At 49.6% G+C, this 14768-nt stretch overlaps 1 protein-coding gene across 2 annotated transcripts in view; it reads left to right on the plus strand.

Moving 5' to 3' along the window:
- The window catches only part of LOC144178354 (cholinesterase 1-like), a 47386-nt gene that overhangs the window by 18109 nt on the left and 14509 nt on the right, over nt 1–14768 (plus strand). For both annotated transcript variants that reach the window (XM_077706135.1, XM_077706136.1), the window contains exons 5-6: nt 1424–1679; nt 12240–12403. In XM_077706135.1, coding sequence (XP_077562261.1) covers nt 1424–1679; nt 12240–12403 — 420 coding nt within the window. The remainder of the gene's footprint in view (nt 1–1423; nt 1680–12239; nt 12404–14768) is intronic.

The following is a 14768-nucleotide window of genomic DNA, read 5'->3' on the forward strand; positions in this document are numbered from 1 at the left end:
GTGTCCGCGCAGCCGGTTTATTCTGGCTTATGGTGGGCTGGCTGGCCATGCTGTAATAGTACGGCTGTCACTTGGGCCTGCTGTTTTTGAAGGATTTCTCGGAGTTGTTTTATCTCCTCCTGCTGTGACTGGTGGATGTCGGTCCACTTCTGCATAGCTTGATTCGTTTGAATAGCTTGTGTTTGTGCTTGCGCTTGCAATCGCATGGACTGTGCCCTTGTTTCTTGAAGGAATTGTGTGACCCACGGAGGAGCTTCGTAAGCTAGGGGAAGTGCTTGCTGTGGCTGCTGCTCTTGTAGAGTCGTTTTCTGAGCAGTAGTAATTGCAGTTGTAGACTTGCCTGCTGACTTCTGTTTTTGTTGCGCGTCTGGGGGAGCGGCTACTAGGGCTCTCTTGGGCGATGGGGACTGCCTCGACTTCGCCTGGTCAATGCGCGCCCTTTCCTCCTTCCATTCTTTCAGTCGGTGCTGAAGAACCAGTTTTTGCTCGTTTCGCGCGTTGAGCTGTTCCTGGAACCTTGGGGCGAATTCTGTGTCCTGTGTTCCTTGCTGTTCGCTGCCGCTACGCCAACTTGGAGATCCGTGGCGGTGTTCGGCGGAGCTAGCCTTGCGGCCGAATCTCGAGTATCGAGCTAGGCCGCCGTAAGAACACTGGTCCCCGCAATATATATATGCAGTCGTTATTGCCAATGCTATTCGTCTTTTTTCGAAATGTTTTTTTTAATAGTGCCGAATGACATGTGTTTGTCATGTTTCTTTGTCGCAGGGATAAATAAGCGAAAATAGAAGTCGAGAAAGAATCCGCCGTTTTTTTTCCGGAAGCGGGAGTCGAACCCACATCTCCGCATAACGCGTGCGGTGAACTAACCATTGTGTTATTCCGCGAAGGCTCCCCTCTCGACTTTACCTCGGGGGTTTATATTTAGAACTGCTTTGAGGCCGGTCAACTAGCGCCATCCTTCGACCGCCGCGGGAGACGTTTTTCCCAGCGGTGGTGTATATAGATATATATATATATATATATATATATATATATATATATATATATATATATATATATATATATAGATTGCGAGAAAGGCTGTCTTTTATTGGTCGACGTTTCGGTCGGATGCCCACGTTTATCAAGACATTTCGTATTTCTCTGGACGTGTTTATAAGCTCGGCGTCCAATGACGCTGAAAATATATATATATATATATATATATATATATATATATGAGGCGAATCCAGAACCGCATTGGTATATGCGGGGGTTAAAGCAAGTGGCAGGCCAAATTCTCTACTTCGCTGTCAAGTTTTCGTAAGGAAGCCACTGGTCTCCCCTTGTCTTGCACGCACAAGTTATGAGGTATGCGCGCGCCTCGCTTGCTACTGCGAGGAGAAAGAATGGCGGCTCCAAAGCGAGGCTGTCTGGTACGCAGCGGTTCGCCCATGATGCCGTTCCCGGAACCTGGCGCCGAAGACCCGATACTGGAGATCGCTGTGAGGGCGCAGTGCATAGACGCGAGCGCGAAGACGATCACGGACAGCACCACCGTGGTCAACTGCATCCGCCGGACGCCCACGTCCAAGCTCCGCGGGGCGGTCACCGACGGCCACTTTCCCGGCGCGAACGACGCCTTCCTGCCCGAGAAGTTCGGCATTCTGCTCGAACAGTCGCATGACCAGTCCGCGCAGGTGAGGCGGACCTGGGCGCGACGTCCCCGCCGTTTCATCCACCAATGCATTCGCATGCCCAAGTCAAGCGCTCGCGTGCGTGCGTGCGTGTATAAGCTCAAAGTATAGTTTCACATGCGCCGCCGTTCCAAGTTCGCAGTCCAGTGCTGCGGCTCACCTATACTTTGACACAGCATCGCTTTCAAGGCTACATCGCCAGCGCGCGCGTGCCTACGTGCTGTTAGACATAACAAGCATTTGATACTCATTAGGGCAGCTCAGAAAGCCCCGAAAGGATCGACGGACGTCTTAGAAGCAAAAGGCGACTGTCATGTACAGGTGCCGTCATAAGTAATTGGAACAAGCGTTTATCCCAAAATATGTCTTACTGCCTTTATAACAGCTATTATCGATTTCCAGGAAGATTTTTCTACTAGGGAGGACTCCTTTAAACGCACTCTAATTCGGCCAGGCCGTTTCCGAAAGACGTAATTCCTGCAAATTTACGGGACCGTGTACCAATTACTTTTGACGCCACCTGTGCTCGTGCAGACGACACCCTCCGTGACAAAAACCGGTATAAAAAAATCGCGCCAATCCAGCCCGTGAATGTGGTAGGAAAGCAAAGCTGTAAACGGCACCCATAACGATTTCCCATGCGACGTCACTTGAATTCATTCACATCGCTATACAAATGGTAAAACCAGAGAAAAGTGAATTGCACTTAGCCACACCATTTATTACTTCAAAGAGATATTCTTGCATGATGCATGAACGGTGTTTGGTTGAGTTGTATTGGTGTAGCACAAGAGTGGAAACTTTTTTTATAAAATTAAAGCTCCTACCCGGTGTTAGACGATCTGACTTCTCCGTCTCTGCGCCGCGGACAGAGGCGACGAGATTTGCGGCAGACAAGGAGCAGAAGGATGAAGAAATACTTCTGTTCAGATTTCTGAACGGCCCAGAGTGCAACCCTGGGGAGTGATTTCTTCTTCTGTGGGGCCCATATGCAGACCACGCGGCCTGTGTTCTGTCCACCCGCTGAAGCTGGGTAGGTTGAGAGGGCCTGGACAGCAGCATCTCCCATTGCTCTTGTTGGGTAATTGGCGGAAAGAGAGGAGCATGCTCAGGGCTAAAGTCGCACACCCCGATTACGGGGTGGAGTGTTCCTACTTCTGAGCAAAATTTACATTCAGCGTTGTAGCGATTCGGATGCATTAAGTGAAGACACGTAGGCTGTTGGAAGGAGCCCGGATTGTATGAGCCGTAGGGTAGTTTGTTGTTCTCTGGAAACGTCAGGGTGAGACGAAGGTGCGGTCTGTCTCAGAAGGCGATAATGCTGTGTTATCTCCCTGAACGTGACAAGCGGGTGACTGTCCTCGTGCAGTTCCATAGCACGGGAGGTAAAGGCGCAGGCTTGTTGGGTGGGCGTATTTGGTGCCCTCCATTGAAGCGTGAGGGGCTGTCCAGATGAGCTGAATGGAACCGCTGAGGAGTGGTTTTTTAGCACGCGCAGTGCAGGTGAAGACACCCAACCCGACTGGTAATTCCAGTAGGCAACTGCATGATCCCCACCGAGGGTGGTGTTTAGCGCTTGAGCCCGTGCTTTTCGGTGACTCTCGTCATGTGAGGGGTTCATATTTCTAAGCAAAGGGAGCATCTTTAGTTCTTGTCGCCAAGAGTCTGGGAGTACGTCAAGCGGAGTGACATTCTGGGCTGCCCAGCCAATCTGGTGAAGCATGCGGTTACCCACCGCAGTTCTGAGTCAGACCTTCTGGTTAGAAAGATGGCCTTCTATCAGCTCTTCCACCGTGTTGTGGAGCCCCGTGATAAGCAGCCTCTGTGTGGACGCACCCATGATAAGACCAATGGCCTGCTCGACCGCCTTTCTAATCATTATATAAAGCATCTCTATGTCTTCCTTGTTGAGAAGAAGACAGGGGGTTGACGTAAGTGACTCTCGAGAGGACAAAAGCTTCAATTAATCGAAACGTACCGGATTCTTTTAGGCCTCGCTTCTTGGTGGCAACTCGCCTGATCATGTGTATGGTTTGATTAATGTTGTTTTTGAGGCGCTGCAAGGAGACGTCACTCTTGGTGTTAGCCTCGAGATGTAGGCCCAGGATGTTGACGCTGGTGCTTGGAGTGATGACCTGGCCATCAAGGAGTATTTGAATGTATTCCTTGATTTGGCGTGAGGCCGGACGACAAGGAGCTGTGATTTTTTACGTGAACACAGGAGGCCACAGGCTTTAGCACATTGGCGTACTAGAAGTGAGATGCTATGCACTGGTGTGAGCTTGCTTTAATTTTTTGTAATTCTTAGCATATGAGCAAGGTGCGCACAGGGCCGCTAGATGGGCGTGAGTGGTCGCGTGACGCTTTCACGTGGCATTCAGCGAGAACGCAGGGGGCAAACCCGTAGATGTTCTTTGCGAGTACACCACCTGCCTTCCCCGTCTTCGCGTGGGCTCGTAGCTAAATCGGTAAGACAACGGGCTCTGGCTTTGTTAGTCTATTAGTTGCAGGTTCCATTCCAGGCGGTGCCAGTAAATTCTTTTATTTGTTCGCTGGAGTTTTCTGGTGACACCAACGGTCGCGAAAGAACCCTTGGGGGGGTAGAGATAAAAAGCTTTGCTTTAATAACTGCTTGGCCCCACAGCTTTGCTGAGGGCCGGCAGATTGGCGGAAGTGGAGGAGAGGGACAAGGCTCTGGCCGAGCATTAGGGCAGGGAAGAAGATTCGGGAGCGGAAGTGTGTTCGGACGACACAGAATGGAAGCCGTTGGAAGTCTACGGAAAAAGAGCTTCGCCTCGCAGCAGGCATCAATGTGTTTGCGATGAAATACGGGGGTGGCATGCAGGGCCCCGTCAGGCAGTTTTGCCTTTTGCCATGCCATCCTAGGCAGTTTTGAAGTGACTAAAATAAATAGATACAACAACAATATACAGTAGCCTCTCGTTAACTCGAACACGGATATCTCGAAATATCGGTTACGTCGAAACTTTTTCTCGCCGTGCATTTACCTCCTATATGCGCCATGAATTAAAGAGGATAGCCTTTCTTGGGCTACTTGGGCCTTTCTTGGGCTACGCAGAAATTCTGGTCAGTCTGTGTCTGTGACTCGATTCAGCCACCCGGCCACAGTGAAACAAAAGCTTTATATACTCACAGCCAAATCTAAACGTCAAACTTCCGGTGTCAGTGTTCCTAGTTGTCAACATTGTTGAACAAGAACAAGGCGTTACGCAAATATAAGGCAGAAAATCAATACATAGGGGAGGCTTGAAGTGTTCCTTTATTAAAAAATCCATCGATGCTTGGTTTTTGCGATACAAAATGAGATATTACATCAACTGCAGAAAACCGTCACCTGCTGTTGACAGCGCTACCTCCTGGCGTCATTTAAGAAATCAAATGCCATTAGCAACGAAAGGTTCCACTAGGTGGGATCCACGTTCCGCTTGGAACGCTCGTGGTGTAGGGCAACGTGGTTCTATAAACGTAGTAGGGTGCCTCAATTCACGCGGAAGAAGACGACGAAGATCGGTTGGGCAGGTTGTTTGCCATAACCGCTCTGCGAATTCTTCGCTTTTTCTTTATGTGTAACGCTTTCAGTGCCGTCTTCTACTGCGCTGTCTCCTCCCAACGTTACAGCGATTCCCAGGAGGCGGGCCCACCGCGTCAAGCGGCTCGCCCGGAGCAGTGAGCGTACTCTGTGGCACAACGGGGTACCGCCATCATCTCTGCTCCATGCCGCCATGATGGAAAACGTCGACGGAAGCGTGCCACACCAGTCTTCATCTGCTATGTCATGCAACATCCCTGCGGACCCGCAATGTCCGCCAGCCTCGAAAAAGCGTGCAGTTGACCCAGCTCCAGAGGTCTCTGCCAATTCTCCTGACGACGTGGTTGAAATGGATCAGGTAGCGTTCACTCCTGTCACGTACAAGAAAAAACGAAACGCTGGAATTCCCGTTGTGTTTCAACCGACAGCCGCAGGATGCTCATTCTGGAGAGTCAACCCTAACATTTTGGCAGCGGAGGTCGTGACAGCCGCCCAGGAAAAAGTCCTGACTCATCGTTTGAACAAAGACGGCAGCCTTATGGTCACCGTATCGTCTCTTGCTGCTGTGAACCGTCTTCTACAGATCTCCAGCCTCGCTGGTATAACCATCGAAACTCGTGTACCTCACTCCTACATGGCAACTTACGGGAGAATCCAAGGTGTGCCCCTCGAGTACACAGACGAGGATCTTGGAAACTACCTACGCAGCCAAGGTGTAATATCTGCCCGCAGGCAAGTTTCCTACCGGCCTAATGACGACAGCATTGTAAGTGAATCACGCCGACGATCTGTGATCCTAGAGTTTAAATCTGGCTCAGCACTGCCAGAACGAGTGTTTCTCGGCTTCTGCAGTTTTCCGGTGACGGAATACATGGGATCAGCAACTCAATGTTTCAAATGCCAGCGGCATGGTCACATCGCCAAGAACTGCAGAGGACCAGTGCGATGTAAAATTTGCGCTGGGGCTCACCCGCATAAGGACTGTACCTCCAGGACCCAACCTCACTGCGCGAACTGCGGAGGCCCTCACCCCGCGTCGTATGGAGCTTGCCCCAAGAAAAAGGCTGCCACTCTTGCTCGCAGTGTCGAGCAAATCCAGGGAAAAGCTCTCAACCGACGTGAACCTCCGCCAAACCCTGAGGTTGTGTTTACGTCGGTGACGACCTCATCGAATGACCCACCGCCTCAAAGTTCACTACCTCCGAACAAGTCCTATGCAAAAGCAGCCCAAGAAAGGACACAACCCAAAGCCTCTCAGAACACGCCAGACGCTTCTAAAATGTCAACCCCGTCACCGCAGCGACGTCCCCATAAAGAACATGGCAAGACGGCACACCAGTCTACCCAAGATGATGTTGTGAGTTTTGTCATTTCTATGCTATTTGCGGCTATCAGGGCCCTGCTTCGAGCTAACCCCTCCTCTAAAAGTTTTCCTGAAGTCGATGCGGTCTTGGCTCTGGAGCCCCTTATCTCGTCCTCTTTCGAAACGCCGCAGCGTGGTTTTGAGGTACAGCAATGACCTCCAAATTGGCGACCACCTCTCCGACAGTGTCTTTCAATGCCAACCTCAAGAACTGCACAATATTTCAATGGAATGCCCGCGGCTTGCGCTGAAAACTTGCCGATTTTCGTCAACTCGTACAAACATATCAATTCCCGTTTATTCTAATCTCGGAGTCCCGCGTTGGCCATCAATTTCGACTCAAAAATTACTATTTTCTGCATTCGCACCGCTTTACTGGCGTCAGCCGCCTGCTGATAGGTTTTCGCAAAGATATACAGGCTGCAGCAGTTCCCGTGCCACCTCATGAGAGTGAGGAATATGTGTGTGCCAATACTGTTATTGGTACTCAACGGTTTACGTTTATTGCCGCCTACCTGGAACCAGGTGCAGCCTTTGATGTTCGCAGGCTTGAAAACGTTATCGCTAGTACATCCCCACCACATATAATCTGTGGAGACTTCAACGCCCACAATGAAATATGGGGAAGTGCACGAACAAATTCTCGTGGAGCAAGGCTTGCGGAACTACTTATTAAAAGGGGTATTGAACCACTAAATGACGGCAGTATTACTTATCTAAAAAATCCCACACTCAGCAGCTGCATTGACCTTTCGTTTGCCTCCAACAGCTTCATCCCAAAGTTTACTTGGTGTACTGACCTGGAGACAAGAGGCAGCGATCACTTCCTAATTTTAATATCTTACCAAGACGTAGCTGTATCTAGACGTGAAATAAAATTCACGCGCACAGACTGGGAAGTTTTCAAAAACCGCGTCGACGAGGAGATCACCGCCGCAACTTCCGACAAGGACCTAATACCAACTATGGCTAGTTGTCTGAAAGAGACCTCGATCGTCGTGAGGAGGCGCTTAGATGTCAAAAAAGACGAAGAATACGAACGGCTGCGTGCTATCCGTAGGCGCGCTGAGCGGAAGGCTCGCCGTACAAAATAATTAGAGGATCTGAGGCAGGCTCGCAAAGCTCAAAGACTTGTGAGACGCTACTTGGAAAAGTTAAGTCGACAACGGTGGCGCGATTTCTGCACTAAATTAGATGTGCACCAGCCTCTCTCCCGGATATGGCGGGTCCTAAAGGGCATGCGGAAAGACAGCCAGCAGCTACATCCCTTCAGGGCGTTGTCACTACACGAGGGAATTTCCCAGAAAGAAGCGGCTGAAGGTTATTGTAGGCTCCTGTCTACGATTTCTACGCCTCCATTTTCGATAGGCGAGTTGAACGCGGCCATCTCAAACGTGAAGAAACGGTCCTCTCCAGGTTACGACGGCATAACATATGAAGCAGTTTCCCACCTCTCTCATCACTCGCGCTTACGCCTTCTGGAGTATTACAACGCAACCTGGCTGCGTGGTACTGTACCTGCAGAATGGAAAACAGCCAAAATTACAGCCATCTTAAAACCTGGAAAACAACCAACTCGATACGAATCTTTTCGTCCCATAGCCCTACTAAGCTGTATAGGAAAACTTATGGAAAAAATGATCTTTAAAAGAATGAACTGGTACATCGAAAGCAGGAAGCTTTATCCGCCTGAGATGAATGGCTTCCGTCAAAACCGGTCTGCCATCGATAGCATCCTTGCTCTTGTGGCGTCACTACAACAAGAATTACACCGCGGGCACATACCAACTGTGGTCTTTTTAGACATAAAGGCGGAATTTGATTCGGTTTTTCATACAGCCATTCTTGAGTCCCTTGCTGGTTTTGGTTTTGGTGGGAGACTGTATGCATGGGTATCAAGCTACCTGGAACGACGACAACTTTTTATGAGTACACCGGAAGACCCTACTTCGTGTCACATTATCGAGAAAGGAGTACCGCAAGGAGCAGTTTTGAGCCCTCTGCTGTTCAACATTGTGCTAATCAACTTAAAGCGTGCCCTGCCTCCTGGCGTGAAATTAACAATTTACGCCGATGACATTTGCATTTGGAGTGCAGCAAGGTCTCGTCGCCATACACAAAAGAGGCTCCAGAAAGCTCTAAAAAATATATCTGACTGCCTTGCGCCCAAGGGTCTCCGTCTATCGCCTGAAAAAAGCGTAGCCATGGCATTCACCCGCAAGCGGATGACTCAATTCCCGTTAATCCTTGGGGGTCATCGACTGCATTATGTGCGCACCCAAAGATACCTCGGCATAACTCTGGACAGGAACCTCTCGTGGGCCCCTGAGGTCCACAGACTACGTACTCGAGTTTCTGCAGTGTCGCAAGTTATTGGGTACCTTTCCGGCAGTCGCTGGGGCAGTGACTGTCGATCGATGGTGCTGCTCTGCAAGGCTTATGTCGATGGCTTGCTACGTTACAGCCTACCAGTTTTACAGCGGCTGTCGACTTCAAGCAAAAAGCAGCTTGACGGAGCAAGAAATAATTGTCTGCGCGCCTGTCTTGGTCTGCCTAAGGGCACTTCGTGCACTGGTACAGTTGCGGAGGCTGGTTGCTTGCCCTTGGATGTTCTCCGGCTGCAGGAAACAGTTCGAATATACCTGAGGCATCAGTTGCACTCACAAGGCAATGTCTTGGCCCGTAATGTACAGCGCAACGAAAATTCCAGCTTCGCAGAAGCGATAAACTCTATAAACATTTCTGTACCCCCTCAAGCACGACAAACCATGCCGTCTGATTTCTCTCCCTGGACTCTCTCACCCCTTTGCATAAACATTAGCATACCTGGTCTTAACTCCAAGAAAACTCTGCCACAATTTTGCCTCCTACAACTCGCGCTTGCCCACATCAATGCCCGATATTCACATATGGCCCACATTTTTACTGACGGCTCAACTACGCCTCACGGTAGTTCTTCTGGCGTCTTCATTTCGTCGACCGGCAAAGCCTTGTCCTACCGCCTGGAACGAACAACCTCATCCACGTCTGCTGAGCTCCATGCACTTAAACAAGCCCTGCGCTACATTCTTCGGCAGCCACCAGCCGAATGGGCTATATTCACGGACTCGAAGGCGGCGTTGCAAACCTTACGGCGTGCCAGCTGCTTCAGCCTTCACGAGCATGTATCCCGTGACGTCACGTACCTGCACCATCTCGCCTACGTCGCCGGTCACCGAGTGACCCTACAATGGATTCCTGCACATTGCGGCATTCTCGGCAACGAGAAAGCGGATGAGACAGCTCGCAGAGGCCTACAGCTGCGAAATGTAAGAAAGATTTTTTTCACAAAACACGAGGCCGCGGCGCTAGCGAAGGAGCTTGCCTTAGCGGAGCGAAACCGCCTCTGGTCTTGTCCTGAAACTCGGCACCCTTTCCTGCACCATATAGACCCTGGACTCAGAATGAGGCTACCAGAGCGGATTCCACGTAAGCTTGAAACCCTTTACCACCGGTTGCGTCTCAACGCAGCGCTCACGAACTCTTACCGCCATCGCCTCGGTCTAACTGCAAACCCCTATTGCGATAATTGTGGATTGCCCGAAACAGTAGAGCACGTCCTTCTAGAGTGCCCGGCATACATCCAAGAAAGAACTCACCTCGCAGAAAAGATTGAGTGCCTCAACAACGCATCTATATCTTTGAAAGGTCTCCTTGGACCCTGGCCCTCTCCATCGTCCCAGAGAAAAGTGTTGGTTGCTTTATTTGACTATTTACACGGAATCGGCCTCGCAGAGACAATTTAGAACTTTACGTGTCAGATCGTGTGGACTTTTAAGTCACCACGCAAAGCTTCGTGTTCACTTTTCTTTTAATCTCTTCTTTTCCCATCTTTCTTCTGCCCTACTTCTTTTAGGGCCTTTACTCCCTTCTCCCCATCCCCGCAGAGTAGTATGCAGGCGGTAACATGCCGGCAAACCTCTCTGTTTTCATCTAATAAAGAGCTCTCTCTCTCTCTCTCTCAATTCACGCGCGCCGCCGCCGTAGAGCAGCGCTGGCATCGAGGCTCCCGACTTTGAGCAGTTGAACGAGGTAAATTTAAATTGACTTTAGCATACCTCTAGCGTGCTATCTTGGGAGGAACGAGACTGCACAGGAACAGCATGAGAGGGGAGCGGGATAGAGAAGGGAGGCATTTACTTGCCAGGGGCGCCAGTCGACTATCGTCTTTCGTCGACATTTGCAACGAAAGAAGCAGAAACGCGGCCAGATTCCCTCCTTTATCTCGAGACATTTTTTCGGGGGACCGCGGATATCTCGAAGTGTTGACAGACAGGATGCAAGGCGAAGTTTAGCACAGACAGCTAAGATCTCCGTTCGAATGCTCAGCTCCCACCCCGCGCCAAACGCGGTCGTGAACGGCAAATTTACGCGGTGTACGCGCTGTGCGAGGCCGACGTCCACGTTGCCGGAATGCTGTCCGACGCCTACATCGTTGAGATGCTGTGGCCGACGCAGCTGATCACACGGTCGACGAGAAGCCTCGAGAAGTGCCTACAAGAGCAGAAACAAGAAACATGCTGCCACTGCTTCGCAACAAAGTAGAATGCAGCGGCGGCAGCGTAAGATTATTGCAATGCATTGAGCATCTCAAGGACGCCTTGGTCTTTCTCGGACGCAATGCAGACGCGAAACAGGCGAGCATCACGCAGTTCTTTCTACCGCGATAATAAAAATTTGTTTTTTGCCGCAAATTACTTTGCCTTTATTACGAAAGCTCCTTTGTGCAGTGGAGCGACTTTTGTTACCAGCACGAGCTCTGATATCAGTGACCTGGCCACAAATTTTTGGCAATTCGCTTAACTCGAAACTCCTCTTATCTCGAAATTTTCAGCGGACTTTACGACTTTTTGTTAACGAGGGATTACTGTACTTCCATGTAATACGAGTGGGGTTCGAATGCATGATTGCATTACCTGCGTTCCCATTGAATAAATTAATTCCAAATAATCCAATAGAGGAACCCTTAAGCCATGCCTGCGGAATGTGTAATAAAAAGAACTCGCAATACTGCTGTAGGAAATCAAAGTGAAGAAATAAACAGGGCTTCGTAGGCAGCCACATTGCCGTGGCTTTGAGGCATTAAATTTACCATGCTTTCCTAAAGAAAGTTGAGAGAATCGCGAAAGCAAAAAGTGCGTCGAATCGCCGGTCGACGAACCTTCAAAGACCTATCGTAAATGAAGAACGAACACATGCGACGATTTTTCGCGCACTAAGTAAACGCATCTACGAACGATCTAAATGTATACCGATACGTGTTTTATGAGGTAAACGTATACTATTGTAGTCATTCTTCATGATCGATGGGCGTATTTTCTTATCTGTAACCGTTCCCTTTTCGCGATTTTCAAGTAACCGTGTTGACACGCTGGAAGCCCGCGGTTTCACGCGCGCGCCGTGTGTCCAGAGATCTTATCGGAGCTTCTCGGTCGACCAAAACGCATCAGTTTTGACAGTACGGCATTGGTCCCACTAAAAAAGATTTCGCTTTAAAAAAAAGTTCAATTTCCTCATTCGACTAGAATGCACTGGACACAAAGATCGATTCTACTCATGTTCTATCCACCGCACCTATACGGTTCGCAATGCATCTTTTTCTTTTTTTCAGGTACTTGTAGGCAACGTGATTAACGAAGGTAGGGTCATGGTGGGGCACTCCTTTCGCAACATGACGAGCGAAGAATGGAGGTCCACCGACCAAAATATGATCCGGACAAACCTGGTCAACTTCCTCAAGCCGTACAACGTCGACAATATTACAAGAATCATCAAGTACGTTCAATCAAACGGCCGCCATGCCGTTTCTTTTCTCGTTTTTACCAAACGTGCGGACTACAAATCGGGAGGTGAAACCCGGAATGGTTATAAAGTCTCCCTAGCGGACAAGCACCGAGTGATTCCTTTTGAGACACGTTTTTAACTGCGTTTATTGTAACCATTGTGGTGCGCGTCGATTACGTCAGTTAGCCGGCACCGTACTCATCCGATACAAGCCCATGCCATGGCACGGCTATAGTGAGCTACAATACTTGGATTCTAGTTCACTGTAGCACCGCTTCCTTGGTTTCACCTCCTCACCCCTCCGCAGTGTTCCTCATCCTAGTGTCACTAGATAAGGGTACAGAGTATGGGAACTCTTCTCTCCTATTGTTTCGTGCCGTAGCCATGATCACTGGTCAGTTCGCATCACGTGACATTCGTTTACACTCCGAAGGTTCATGGGCGCCGCCATTTTGTTGCTTGTGCGTTTTCAGACGACAAACTGTGGTGCACTTAGCTTTCCCTCCTTGCTCTGCAGCTGGGCGCAACTGACGCGTTCCGAACGCGAATCAAATATAACGCGCGCAGCAGCATTTCATCAGCAGAAGGGTGCCCGAAGATGCCTTTTTGCTGCATGCTCGGCCGTGTTGTTCAGATATCGGCGAGGCCGCAGAAGCGGCAATCTCACAACACTGATAAACGTCAAAATGGCCGCCGTTGCTGACTTGCGTACCTCAGTGGCGGTGCTCTTATACTTTATCTAGTGGCACTTCCTCACCCAACTCTCCGCTCAGGTTAACTCGATATCGAAGAGGAGGGCGATCCTATCCCTTTGGTGATAATGGAACAGCGTCACGTGCCGACGCCGTTTAGATCGCGAGATGTCGCACTTGACGCACACCTAGTTCCTGCCATGCTCCCTGCGCTAACCTGAGGAAGCCTTAATGGCGCCGTGCTGTGGCCGCGCTACAGACACGCATGCAGGCACTCGCAAACGGCAAAAAGCAAAGCGAGATACTCGCCATGGCTTCACCTTGACCGGGCACATCAAAGACGTGGGACGCAAAGAATAAGCCGGGAGAACAGCGTTCGTGGTGTCACTTCTACATACCCCTTCCTCCGCAGCAATTTGGCTCTAAAGGCAGACCGTTCAGGAGCCTAAAAACGTCATTGCAGAAAATATTCCGCGTAGAGAAAGGGGTCCAGTTAAATATGAACACTGCAAACATAGTTTGCAGAACTTTTATGTACTTCGTCGCCAGAAGTTTCTGCCACTAGAGATACGGCTGACAGCTTCTGTGCCTGTCGAACCTGGCTGGAGGATCTGCTAAACTTGAAACCACACACAGCTGCCTCCACCCCGGAATAAGAGCTTTGTGAAAGTACTTCGCGTAAAACTGAATAACTTCAGAGCAACCAGTACAAAAAAAAAAAAGCGATTAGTCTGAAAACTGCCCCAATGGGCTGTCCCTTGCATTAATGCGTCAAGATGAACTCCTTCAGGCACGCTCGAATCTCCTAGCAATTGCTATTTTGTTGTATATGCTTCTCCGTAATCAGTTTTTTTTGTCTTGCTTTTCTATTCTATTTTCGTTTTTTTTATGCGGGTAATTGCATTCCATTTCTGCATGGTGTGGGCTTCAAAGTGATATGAACTGTACACATTTGCTGCGTGCGTTAGAACAATGGCCTACTTATTCTAAGAATGCTGCATAGGGACCGGGCAGCTGGACGGGTGGCGCCACCACTCGGCGCTCCCCTCGTCAGTGGAATGCATCGGTGCATTGGACTACACAGCCTCCCGTTGTTTTTGTCGTGTTTGCTTCGGTGCTTTGTATGTTTTGGTGGCGTTGTGAGCAGACATGTGAGATGAAACGAAGTCTAAACAGATGTGTTTGGTTCTTAGATGCAGTAATGACTACGTAAACTTGTCGGACGTGTCTAAAGTTGGGTATCGGCTGCAATGGCATGAGGGCTTTTTGCAGCGATCTGCGCTTGGCTCCACCCGTTCTGAGTGCGAATAAAACTACTATTATTAGTATTATTTTGGTCTTAAATGCGCTCACGGCTACGCAAACTTATTGGATGCTTGTAAGGTGGGGGAAGGGCTACATTGACACGAGCGCTTTTTGCAGCGCTCTGCGCCTGGCTGCGCGCGATCTGAGTAGGAATAAAACTATTAGCAATATTAGAATTTTTTTCTACCACTTTAAATTATCTTCACTGGTTTCAATGACTACGGTTTGCACGCCAGCCTTAGCGCTGGGATACCTCGATACGTGTGCTTTAAATAGAAAGGCACCTGCATACGAGATGGATTACCGTGTAGCCGTAGAAATGTTGCGGTAGTTTACACTTTCTGTAACCGTGATCTTTG

This window comes from Haemaphysalis longicornis, unplaced genomic scaffold, assembly GCF_048455015.1.
Source record: "Haemaphysalis longicornis isolate Haplotype H1 unplaced genomic scaffold, Haemaphysalis longicornis Haplotype H1 scaffold_4, whole genome shotgun sequence".
Taxonomy (NCBI): domain Eukaryota; kingdom Metazoa; phylum Arthropoda; class Arachnida; order Ixodida; family Ixodidae; genus Haemaphysalis; species Haemaphysalis longicornis.